This window comes from Falco biarmicus, chromosome 19 (genome assembly GCF_023638135.1).
Source record: "Falco biarmicus isolate bFalBia1 chromosome 19, bFalBia1.pri, whole genome shotgun sequence".
Taxonomy (NCBI): domain Eukaryota; kingdom Metazoa; phylum Chordata; class Aves; order Falconiformes; family Falconidae; genus Falco; species Falco biarmicus.
Genome location: NC_079306.1, coordinates 2,995,271 through 3,006,919, shown reverse-complemented (window position 1 = coordinate 3,006,919; position 11,649 = coordinate 2,995,271). Strand labels below are relative to the sequence as shown.

Here is an 11,649-nt window from a genome sequence, read left to right as displayed (position 1 = left end):
AGGGGACCCGGGCCTGTGTGGAGACCCCTCCCTTGTGTGGAGCTTCCCAAGCACCAGTCTCATGCTGGGGAGATGACTGATTCCCCACGAGTGTGGCTTGGGGTGGTGTCCCGAGGTCTCTGGCTGCCTGCGGCCCCCAACCCGAGCAGCACCGCCCAGGGGAGCCCCAGCCCGGGCCCCCCGCCCCCCCCGGGAGCACCAAACATGGCAGCAGCCACGGTCCCTCAGCTTTATTGGGTCAGAAGCGCAGCCCTCGCCGCCGCAGGTCAGCCCGCGCCGCGCTGATGTGCTCCTGCAGCTCAGCGGCCGCCTCCTCGCAGTCGTTGAAGGTGGCCAGGCGGTAGCCCACGGTAGCCAAGGAGTAGCAGCCAAAGGCCACCAGCAGGTAGACAGGCAGGGGCAGCAGGGCCTGCCGGCACGGGGCGGGCAGCCGCAGCCCCGGCGGCGCCAGCGCCAGCGCGGCCCAGGCCGAGCCCAGCAGGGCGAGTCCACACAGCCACTGGCCCAGCTTGGTCATGGCGGCCTGCGGAGAGAGCGGCCGTGAGACGGGACCGGGTCGCGCCCGCCCCGAGCCCCCCGCCCCAGCCGGGCCGGGCCCATCCGGGGCCTCCTGTACGGAACCCGCCCCGAATCCCACCGGGCCTTCGCCCACCTGCCCCGGACCCCTCGGAGCCCTCCTGAGCCAGCTGAAGGGCTGCCCCGGCCCCAGGTACCGGCCCCCGCCCCCACCTGAATGGCTCTCGCGCCCCGCGCCCGCTCAGCCCCGGCGCGGCGATGACGTCAGTGCAGCGCGCCGCAGCGCGGGGGCCGCCGGGAGCTGTAGTGCCAGGCAGTGCCACGTCGCCCCACGCAGGCGCAGTGGGAGGCGGCGGGGCTCCCCCTGGCGGCGGGGCGGCGGCAGCCCCGGGCCAAGGCTGGCCCCCGTGCCGCAGGAAGCGCCGGGCTCTGGCGGCGGCAGCCGGGCGCAGGAAGCATCTGGTTTCCTCCGCGTCCGGCCTTGGCGGGTGGCGGGGAGCCGGCGTGGGAGCAGGCCCTGCCGGCCCTCCCACGGCTCGCGGGGCCTGGGCCCTTCCCACGGCTGCCCCTGCCTGGTGCAGCCCCGGTGCCTGGCCGTTGCCCCCTGCCTGTCCGGGGGAAGGCACGGACAAACTGGGCTGCACCAGGACGGGGGCCCGGGGGCCAGCTGGGGCCAGTGCTTGCCCCTCCTGCCACAGCTCCCCCTCCCCATCACTCACTGGAGCCCCGAGCCACGGGGACCCCCCAGGCCCCCACCAGCTCACTCCAGCCGGGCCAAGCCCCTGTGGCATCAGAGCCTGCTCTGACCCGCCCGGCTCTGCTGGGATTTTCCTCCCTTGCAGGTCCAGGCAGACGAGACGCTGTCAGCACATTTTCCCTGCAAAGCGGCAGGGGGGGTCGGCAGCTGCTTCCCTGCCCTGGCTGTGCTCCGCTGGCCTGCACCGAGCTCCCCCGGGCACCAGTGAGGTGGGGAAGCCACCCCAGGCTCCGCTGCAGCTCAGACGAGTGAGCAGGAGCACTCTCAGCCATGCTGGAACACAGCGGTGCGAGGAAACCAGGCTGAGAGCCAACAGAGGAACCAAACCTGCGACAGCTGCGGACAAAAAGTTATAAAGAAATGGCTTTATTGGGCAGCTGAGAGCCACAGTCCAGCCTGGTGGGGAGGGGGCTGCCCCACAGAAGGGGCAGCAGGACATCAATTCCTCTTCCTGCCTTTGCCAACAGCTTTGGCGGGAGCAGCAACAGGCACTGTGGACTGGTAGAGCGTGGAAGAGATCTTGTTGATGTAGTAGAGCCCAATCATGGAGAAGATGAGGCTGCAAGGAAGGAAAAGGAGAGGCTACTCAGCTGCTGACAGACAGGAGTACGCTGGGGTCAAACCAACCCCTTTTCCCCCTTGATCCCACTGCACTGTGGTTTCTAACACTGGCCACCCTGGGGGTCCCCAGCCAGCCTTGGCCCTGCCTGGTGCTCTGTTTCCCTCCCCACAGCAAGCACAAGCCATCAGGGTCCCCAGCAGCAGCCAGAGCAGTGCAACTGCTGCTCCCTACCCTCTGGGGCAGGCTCTGGACTTACCAGGTGGTCACACAGACTCGGTGAATGAGGCCAGAGGCAAAGAGAGCCAGCAAGAGGCAGGTGAGGACTGCAGGGAAAAACCAGGAAGAGATAAAAGATGCAGCCACGCTGCCCCAACACATCAGCCTCTGAGCAGCAGGGCCCAGGGCCGCAGCAATGCAGCACAACATAAAAGCTCAGGGGAACTGCCAGGGTGGACCCTTCCTCCAGGGCAGGGCTGGGACCCTTCAGTCCCACTGACAGAGCAGGGCCCCACCGCAGGCCCATCGCAGACCCAGCCCTGCCGCAGGCTGGCACACCTGCTGCCTTCAGCTGATGGCACACACACCCGCGCCCTTCTGCAGTGCTTACTCTCAGGGAATATCTTGGCCTGGAAGCCCTTGCCAAAGACGAGGTTCTCCAGGTTGTTGAAGGCCTGGCTAGAGGGTTAAGGGACAGAACAGTGCACTGCACCCCTGGCCCCACTCCCTGCCACCCCAAAGGATACGGTGAGGGAGCAGACAAAGAGCGCGGAGCCCAGCAGCCCGCCCTGGATGGTCAGCCACTCGGTAGAGGCCAGCTGCCGGCTGTACATCTGCATCCCAGCGAAGAGCAGCAGCGAGAGCAGCGAGGAGAGCGCCAGGGAGGTACCCGTGCCTACAGCTGGGGTCGCAGGGCCGCCTCAGCAAGGCCACTGGGACCCCCGCTGGCACAGTGAGGGGCACTGCTGGGCTGTGGCTTCACCCCAGACCCACCCCACAGCCCCCAGGCCCGGGACCCTCCCCGGATCAAGGTCCGGGTCCAGGCCCACCCCGCAGGCTCGGCGCGCCCCCTGGGCCCGGGCCCACCCCGCAGCCCCCGACCCCGGTCTCCCCCTGGGCCCGGACCCGGACCCACACCGCAGCCCCCGGGCCCGGACCTCTCCCCGGGGCCAGCTCCAGGCCCACCCTGCAGGCTCCGAGCGCCCCCCGGGCCTGGACCCATCCCACAGCCCTTGACCGCTGTCTCCCCCTAAGCCCACCCCACAGCCCCCGGACCCACCGCGGCCGCCCCCCGTTAGATGCCAGGGCCACCTTGGCCACCCGGTACCGCCCCCCCGCCCCCGTTACCCATGGTGCCCCGCGGCGTCGCCCCCGTCCCCGTCCCCGTCCCGTGCCGGTGCGGCGCGCCCGCGCAGGCGCACTGCGGCCAGGCCGGCGGGACGCGGGGTGGTGTCAGTGCGCATGCGCGGCGGCCCCGCCCGCCCCGGGGGCGCAGCGCTCCGACGGGTTGGGGCGCCCCCTGGCGGCCGGGCTTGGCGCGGCGCTCCCCGCTGTCTCGCGCGCCCCCCGACGGCGGGGAGGGGCGCGGCGGGCGGCCCCGGGGCCGGGGCCGGGTGGGGGGGCGGTGCGGGAACCCCGGGAGCTCCAGTACCGGCTCCGGTCCCTCTCCTAGCGCTTACGCTCAGCCCGCCCGGGGTCCAGCCCGGGCACCGCTCCCCGCGCTGCCGTTCGCACGGACCCGGCGGGGGGTGCCCGGGGGCGCGGCGGGACCCTCCCGGTGCCGCCCCCCTGCCCCCCGCCGCCCCCCCGCCGCCGCCGCCGCCGCCGGGGAGGGTCCCGCTGAGCATGCGCGCCACCGCCCCCCGCCCTCCCCCCGGCTCCGCCGCTCCCTGCAACAGACCGGGGCGTCCGCGGCCGCCGCTGCTGCCGCCGCCGCGGGGACCGGCGCCGGGAGCGGGCGCGGAGCCATGGCCGAGGGCGAGGACCTGCAGACCTTCACCTCCATCATGGACGCGCTCGTCCGCATCAGCGTGAGCGGCGGCGGCGGCGGGGTGGGGGGGCACGGCGGGGCGGCCGGGCCGGGTCGGGCTCCCCCCAGGCCCGGTGTCGCCATGGCAACGCGGCGGGGCCCGGCGGCGGGTGCGGGCGGGGCGGCGAGGGTGCCCTTGAGCGCCGGGCGGGCCGCGGACCCGCGCCCCGACCCCCCGCGCAGCCATCGCAGGGGAAGGCCGGCACCGGCCCTCCCCCCGTCGGTGCCACAGCCGGGGCCCGGAGCACCGGGAGCTGCTGGCACACCCCGGGGCGGGGGGGCTGGGCCCCGGCCCTGGTGCCCGTCCTGGTCCTTGCCCAGGTGCTGGTCCTGGCGCTGGTCCCAGTGCCGGTCCCCATCCTGGCCCAGGTGCTGGCCCCAGTCCCCATCCTGGTCCCAGCTCTGGTCCCCATCCCGGTGCTGGTCCCAGTGTCAGTCCCGATCCTGCCCCTGTCACTGGCTCCAGTCCTGGTCACCATCCTGGCCTTGATCCTGTCCATGCTGCTGCTCCCAGGCCTGATCCTGGCCCTGATGCTGGTCCTCATCCTGGCCCCAGCCCTGGTCTCCATCCTGGCCCTGGTGCTGGCCCCAGCTCCAATCTCCATCCCAATCCCAGCCCTGATCCCCATCCTGGTGGTGCTGCTGCTCCCAGGCCTGGTGCTGGTCCCGATGCTGGCCCTGGCCCTCGTGCTGGTGCCAGGCCTGGTCATGGACTTGGTGCTGGTCCTGGCTCTAGTCCCAGTGCTGGTCCCAATCCTGGTCCTGGTGCTGGACCCACCCCCAATCCCCATCCTAGTCCCAGTTCTGGTCCCCACCCTGGTGCTAGTGCTAGTGGTGGTCTTGATCCTGACCATACTGCTGCTCCCAGGCCTGATCCTGGTCCTCATCCCGTCTCTGGCCCTGGCACTGGTCCCCGGCCTGATCACAAATTTGGTGCTGGTCCTGGCTCTCGTCCCAGTGTCAGTCCTGATCCTGGCCCAGGTGCTGGCCCTAGCCCCAGTCCCCATCATGATCCCAGCCCTGGTCCCCTTCCCCATCCAGGTGCTGGTCCCAGTGCTGGTCCTTGTCCTGGTCCTGCTGTAGGCTGCGGGCTTGATCCTGGTCCCAAGGCCTGATCCTGGTCCTGCTGCTGGTCCTGGCCCCAGCGCTGACCCCAGCCCCAGTCCTCATCCCAATCCCAGCCCTGGTCCCCATCCCCATCCAGGTGCTGGTCCCAGTGCTGGTCCTTGTCCTGGTCCTGCTGTAGGCTGTGGGCCTGATCCCGGTCCCAAGGCCTGCTGCTGGTCCTGGTGCTGGTCCTGACCCCAACCCCAGTGCCCGCCGTGCCCCCGCTGGCAGGTGACGCTCCCCCCTCTCTCCCCAGACCAGCATGAAGAACATGGAGCGGGAGCTGGTCTGCCCGGTGTGCAAGGAGATGTACAAGCAGCCGCTGGCCCTGCCCTGCGCACACAATGTCTGCCACGTCTGCGCCAGCGAGGTGCTGCTGCAGCACGGCTACCTCTGCTGCGACCCCACCTCCGAGCCCTCCTCGCCTGCCGCCACCCCCTCCACCCGCAGCCCCCGCCTGGGGCGCCGGGCCGTCCCCAAGCCCGACCGCCTCGACCGCCTCCTGAAATCAGGTGGGGCAGCCGCAGGGGGACGGGGATGGCACCTGCGGGCTCCCCCTGCGCGAGGTGGAGGGGTCTGGGGTGCTGTGTCCCCCCGCCCCTGATGCCCCCGCTGCCTCCCTCCCGCAGGCTTTGGCACCTACCCGGGGCGCAAGCGGGGCACCGTGCACCCCCAGACTGTCAGCTTCCCCTGCCCGGCCTGCCAGCGCGACGTGGACCTGGGCGAGCGGGGTCTGGGCAGCCTTTTCCGCAACCTGACGCTGGAGCGGGTGGTGGAGCGCTACCGCCAGACCATCAACATCAGCGCCGCCATCATGTGCCAGTTCTGCAAGCCCCCGCAGCTGGAGGCCACCAAGGGCTGCACCGAGTGCAAGTCCAGCTTCTGCAACGAGTGCTTCAAGCTCTACCACCCCTGGGGCACCCAGAAAGCCCAGCACGAGCCCACACCCCCCACCCTCACCTTCCGCCCCAAGGTACGGCCGCCCCCGGCTCAGGATTTTGTGGGTGCTGGGGGGAGGGATCCTGGGGAGGGGGGCAGGAGGCACGGAGCCCCGCTGAGCTCCCCCGTGCCCCGTGCAGGGGCTGATGTGCCCGGAGCACAAGGAGGAGGTGACTCACTACTGCAAGACCTGCCAGCGGCTGGTGTGCCAGCTCTGCCGCGTGCGCCGCACTCACACCAGCCACAAGATCACCCCGGTGCTCAGCGCCTACCAGGCTCTCAGGGTAAGGGCTGCGGCCGCGCCGGGAGGAATCGGGGGCACCGGCGGAGCCCCGGGGCGGGGGGGTTGCACGTGCATGTTGGGGGGGTTGCCAGCACCTTGCCTCATCTCCTCCTCTGCAGGAGAAGCTGACAAAGAGCCTCGCCTACATCTTGAGCAGCCAGGACACGGTGCAGACCCAGATCGCTGAGCTGGAGGAGACGGTGAAGCACACGGAGGTGAGGGCGGGAGGTGCCTGCCTGTCCCTGAGCTGCCCCCAGGCGCTGGGTGGCACTGCCAGCCCGGGCCCCTCTCCGCCCCAGGGCGCGCGGTGTGCTGACCCTGCCGCGCTCGGCAGGTGAACGGCTCGCTGGCCAAGGAGGAGGTGTCGCAGCTGATCCAGGGGCTGTGCGCCATGCTGGAGGAGAAGCGGGCGACCCTGCTGCAGGCGATCGAGGAGTGCCAGCAGGAGCGGCTGGCCAGCCTGCACTGCCAGATCCAGGAGCACCAGGCCATGCTGGAGAACTCGGGCATGGTGGGCTATGCCCAGGAGGTGCTGAAGGAGACCGACCACCCCTGCTTCGTCCAGGCTGCCAAGCAGCTGCACAACAGGTACCGGGCTGGGGGGACCCTCAGGGGTGCGGGGCTGATCGGAGCCAAGGTGGCCACCGTGTGCCACCCTGATGTCCCTGCTCTCCCGTGCTGCAGGATCCTCAGGGCCACTGACTCGCTGCAGAGCTTCCGTCCTGCGGCCACAGCCTCCTTCAGCCACTTCCAGCTGGACGTCAGCAGGGAGCTGAAGCTGCTCACCGACCTGGCCTTCATCCGAGGTAAAGGCAGCAGGACCGGGCACCGGCTGTGCCCTGTGTGGAGGTGCAGCCCCTGCGGGCAGAGCGGCTCCCTGCCCGCCTCGAGCCAGAGCTCAGCCACGGCCGCAGAGCGCTGGGCGGGTGCTCGCGGATCTGCCGGTGCCCCCTCCCCGTCAGGGACGGCCCCCGCCCCAGCAGCCCCCAAAACAATCCCTGCCCCTGCCCTGCCCTGTGCCAGGGTGGCCGGGCGAGGGGGCAGGACAGGCAGGGCCGTGGTGCCAGGTAAGGGCAGCAGGAGCGCCGGAGGGTGAGTAGAGCGGAGGCTGCCCCGCTGCAGGGCAGGTGCTTCCCCACAGGGCAGGAGCCGCGTGGCCCTGCCGGACCCGCTGGCAACACTTTTCAGACCTGCTTCTACCTCTCTTTGTTTATAGGCTGCGGCCGCTGCTGAGTCGTCACTGAAGTAACTGAGGCAAGTCACATCCCTGCCCCAGAGCCAGCCCCGCTCTCTCTGTCCCATCCCTCCATCCCCGCTCCCGCCCCATCCCTCCATCCCCGCTCCCACCCTGTCCCACTCCGCTGCCATCCTCCATCCCTGTCCTGCCCGCTGGCAGTGGCAGGCAGCGGCTCTGCCCCTCCTCCATCTGCTGCTGCTCCTCCTGCCCTCCTGCTCCCTCCTCGCCCCATTTCTGCCCCATTTCCGCCCCCCCTCCTCACCCCATTTCTGCCCCCCCTCCTCGCCCCATTTCTGCCCCATTTCTGCCCCCCCTCCTCACCCCATTTCTGCCCCCCCTCCTCGCCCCATTTCTGCCCCATTTCCGCCCCCCCTCCTCGCCCCATTTCTGCCCACCATCCCCTCATCTCTCCACCCCTCCTCCCCACCCTGCCTCTCTGCTCCCACTGCACCACCAGCATCTTCACACCACCCTGCCATCCCCATCTCCTCCCCTCCTCTTCTGCTGCCTCCATCCTCTCTCTTTCTCTCTCTCTCTCTCCTCCCTCCTCGACTTGCACTCAGCCTGTCTGGTCCCTGGAGCCTCACAGCAGCGAGCTCCTCTGTCTCCCTGACTCTTGCTCTCCTCTGGTGCCTACACACGGTCTCCGCAGTCAGATCCCCCTAGACTCCTGCTGGTTGTGCGTCCGTGCGTCCGTCCGGAATGCCCCCTCCCTGCGTCTGGCCGCCTCCCTGCCTGCCGGGGGGGGGATGCTGCCTGATGCCCGTCGGTGCCTCTCCCCGCAGCACCCGAGGCCCCCGTCATCGACACGCAGCGCACCTATGCCTACGACCAGATCTTCCTGTGCTGGCGGCTGCCGCAGCACTCGCCACCCGCCTGGCACTACACGGTGGAGTACCGCAAGACGGACGCCAAGGCCAAGGGGCTGAAACTGTGGCAGCGGCGGGAGGAGGTGCGTGGCACCAGCGCCCTGGTGGAGTACCTGGACACCGACAGCGTCTACGTGCTCCGGGTGAAGGGCTGCAACAAGGCGGGTTTCGGGGAGTACAGCGAGGACATCTACCTCCACACACCGCCCGCCCCAGGTGAGGAGCGCCGGGGGCTCGCAGCACTGATCGGAGCACCCGGCCGGCTGCTTGTGCCATCCTTCTCACCCTCTGCTCTTCCCTGCAGTCCTCAACTTCTTCCTGGACAACCGCTGGGGCTTCAACCGGGACCGGCTGGCCATCAGCAAGGACCAGCGCGCCGTGCGCAGCGTCCCCGGCATCCCCATGCTCTTTGCTGCCGAGCGCCTGATGACCAGCTGCCACCTCTCCATCGACCTGGTCATCGGTGACGTGGCCATCACGCAGGGCAAGAGCTACTGGGCCTGCTGCGTGGACCCCAGCTCTTACCTGGTCAAGGTGGGCGTGGGGCTGGAGAGCAAGCTGCAGGAGTGGTTCCAGGTGCCACAGGACGTGGTGAGCCCCAGGTGAGCGGGGGCTTGGTGGGCGTGGGGGTCCTCTGCCTGTTCCTGCCTCCCCGCCAGGCGCTGGCTCTGGGACGCATAGGGCAGCCCCAGCCTGTCCCTCCCGCGTTGGCGCTGGGACTCACCCACGCCCCTGCCGCAGGTATGACCCCGACAGTGGCCACGACAGCGGGGCAGAGGACACGACGGTGGAGGCACCCCCGCCCTATGCCTTCCTCACCATCGGCATGGGCAAGATCTTGCTCTCGCACGGGTCGGCACTCACCTCTCGCGACCCCAACGGCTGCACTGTGCCCTTGCCTCCGCGCATCGGCATCTGCCTGGACTACGAGCAGGGCAAGGTGAGCTTCTATGATGCCGTCTCCTTCCGCGAGCTCTGGGAATGCGGCGTGGACTGCTCGGGGCCCGTCTGCCCTGCCTTCTGCTTCATTGGAGGGGGTGCCCTGCATCTCCAGGAGCTGGTGGCCAACAAGCAGGAGCGTAAAGTGACCATCGGGGGCTTCGCCAAGCTGGACTGAGCTGTGCCTGCGCTCCCCGTGCGTGTGCCGGCCATGGCCCCCCATTGCCCAGCGAGCTCCAGGGCCCTGGGGGGACATGGGCCAGGGCCAGGGGGAGCAGAGCACAGGGCAGCCCCGGCCCTGCCGCCACTGGGAATGGGCCAGTTGTTTGGTTTATGGGATGGGTGGGGATGGGGACAGCTCTGCCGTCCCCTCCTCTCCCTGTCACCTTGCCCCTTGCCCCAGCTTGGCTGGAGGTTGCTCTGAGCTGGGGCCTCGGGCAGGGCTGGGCAAGGGGTCAGCTCTAGAGATGGGGAGCGCGAGCGGGATGCGGGGCTGTGCAGGGAGGGGGGTGGCAGGTGACAGTGGGGGTGACGGTGGGGGGGTAGAAGCTGGGTGCTGGCTGGGGTGGGGGTGGCAGCTGGGCTTGGGGAGAGAGGGCGGGGGGAGGCTGGGCTGGAATGAAGTGTGAAGACTTTTTTTTAAAATGCCTCATTTTCAACGTGGCTCACCCGGCTGCAGCGCCATGGCCGGGCACAGCCACCACGGCCAGGCACAGCTGCCATGGTCTGTGCCGCGGGCTGCCAGGCTGTGGGATGCTGGTGCCTCCCCCCTGCTCTCCCCTGGGGCTGCAGAGTGCCGCTGGCTGTTCTGCCTTGTCCCCAGCTGAGCCACGTGCCTGGCCAGCCCTGCCCGTGTCCCTGCCTGCACGTGCTCTGGCAGGACACGCTCGGCCCCCGTTACACCGCTCAGTGCCAAACCGCGGGCAGCCGGGGCTGGCTGGGGCCGCGGGGTCGGGACCTGACCCAGCCGGGAGCTGTGCCGCGCTGCCATCCACCACGGGGGCCCGTGCCAGCGGTCCCATGCTGGGATCTGTCCGAGCTGCTGTCATTTCTCCTGGGTTCTGTTACAATTGCTGTATTTTCATGGTTTCCTACAATAAACTGCGATGCCAGACTCCTCTGGAGCTGCTCTGCGGTGGAGGGCAGCCGCCCCACAGACACTGGCGCTGTGGGGTGCTGGTCGGTCTGCGGTGTGGCCATGGGGCTGAGCTGTCCTTCGGGCCATGGCCAGCAGGGGCCAATCCTGCCCAGGGAAGGGCCTGGGGCAGCGTGGGCAGTGCTGACGTGTCTGGTCCCTGCCCGCGCCCTGCCTGGCCACGTGGCTGCTGCCACCCGGTCTCGGGGTGTCAGTGGACCAGCCGCCAGTGGGGTCTAGAAAAACCCCGCTAGCATTAGCGAGGGGTCCTAAGGGTGGCTGGTCCAGCCTGGGGGGCTGCTGGGCACTGGGGCATCCTCTCAGGGTAAGGGGGTCTGGACCCCCACCCGGGTACCCCCATCCTGCAGGGGAGCAGCGTGGCAGGTGGAGGAGCCAGTGACTGTCCCCGGGGGTGGCTGGGCCGGGCTCCCCGTGAACAGGCGGCTCTTTGTGGGGCTGAGCCTTGGCGCTGGTTTCGATTCCTGCGGGCCCTGCCCAGGGCTGGGGGGGGCTGGCACAGCCCTGCCTTGGCATGTGACCCCATCCCTGGGGGGGGGGGGGGGGGGGATGTGATGCTGTGCCACAGCTGACCCTCAAGGCTGTGCTTAGCTTTGCCCCTTCCTCCTGGCACACGACAGCAGAGCCCGGCAGGCTGTGGGTGTCCCCCACATCATCCCGCTGTTCATGTGCATGCAAAGACCCCCTCCCAAAGCCCTCCCTGTGCCAAACCCCCCAGCTCCTGCCCTAATCCCCCATAGGGTGCACCCGATCCATGCAGCCCCCCGCATGCAAAGACCCCCCAGAGCCTTCCCCGTGCCAAGCCCCCCCAGCTCCTGCCCTAACCCCCCCATAGGGTGCACCCCATCCCTGCAGCCCCCATCCCCGCAGCCCCCCCCCTGCCCCCTGCCTGCCAGGCTGGAAGGCTGCTGGGTTTTACTGTTGCTGTTGGCAACTCTGGCTATCGGCAAAGCGTAAAGGAAACCAAAAGCAGCAACTACACACCCCCCCCTCCACAGACGCACGCAGCTGCACACACCCTCCCCCCCCCCCCAGCCTCCAGCCCCTCTCACCGAGCAGCCCCCAATCCCCCCCCCCCAGCACAGCCCAGACACATACTGGGGTCCGCGGGCACCCAGCACGGCCACGTCCCCCACCCAGAGCCCACGTGCCGCGGCCACAGCACCCACCAGCCACACGCTGCCGGGCTGGTTCCCAGCAAAGCGGCTGGCTCCGCGCCTGAGCTCACAAGCAATTTCTTTCGGGAAGGTTTGTTTCCTTG

At 69.6% G+C, this 11,649-nt stretch overlaps 3 protein-coding genes across 3 annotated transcripts; 1 reads left to right on the top strand and 2 right to left on the bottom strand.

The window, feature by feature from the left end:
- Nucleotides 1-215: 215 nt before the first annotated feature.
- Nucleotides 216-878, bottom strand: DPM3 (dolichyl-phosphate mannosyltransferase subunit 3, regulatory). The gene is made up of 2 exons (XM_056322473.1): nt 730-878; nt 216-523 (listed from the first exon to the last, which is right to left on the bottom strand). Exon 2 carries the CDS (start codon nt 515-517, stop codon nt 239-241), a length of 279 nt encoding a protein of 92 aa, XP_056178448.1. The 5' UTR covers nt 518-523; nt 730-878; the 3' UTR covers nt 216-238.
- Nucleotides 879-1,623: 745 nt separating this feature from the next.
- On the bottom strand, nt 1,624-3,491 carry KRTCAP2 (keratinocyte associated protein 2). Its single transcript, XM_056322475.1, has 5 exons — nt 3,180-3,491; nt 2,579-2,733; nt 2,443-2,506; nt 2,092-2,158; nt 1,624-1,832 (listed from the first exon to the last, which is right to left on the bottom strand). Exons 1-5 carry the CDS (start codon nt 3,181-3,183, stop codon nt 1,712-1,714), a joined length of 411 nt encoding a protein of 136 aa, XP_056178450.1. The 5' UTR covers nt 3,184-3,491; the 3' UTR covers nt 1,624-1,711.
- Nucleotides 3,492-3,729: 238 nt separating this feature from the next.
- On the top strand, nt 3,730-9,742 carry TRIM46 (tripartite motif containing 46). Its single transcript, XM_056322476.1, has 10 exons — nt 3,730-3,862; nt 5,225-5,480; nt 5,598-5,941; nt 6,048-6,191; nt 6,310-6,405; nt 6,525-6,778; nt 6,875-6,996; nt 8,213-8,512; nt 8,601-8,898; nt 9,038-9,742. The coding sequence occupies exons 1-10, from the start codon at nt 3,800-3,802 to the stop codon at nt 9,411-9,413; spliced, it is 2,253 nt and encodes a 750-aa protein (XP_056178451.1). The 5' UTR covers nt 3,730-3,799; the 3' UTR covers nt 9,414-9,742.
- Nucleotides 9,743-11,649: the final 1,907 nt, after the last annotated feature.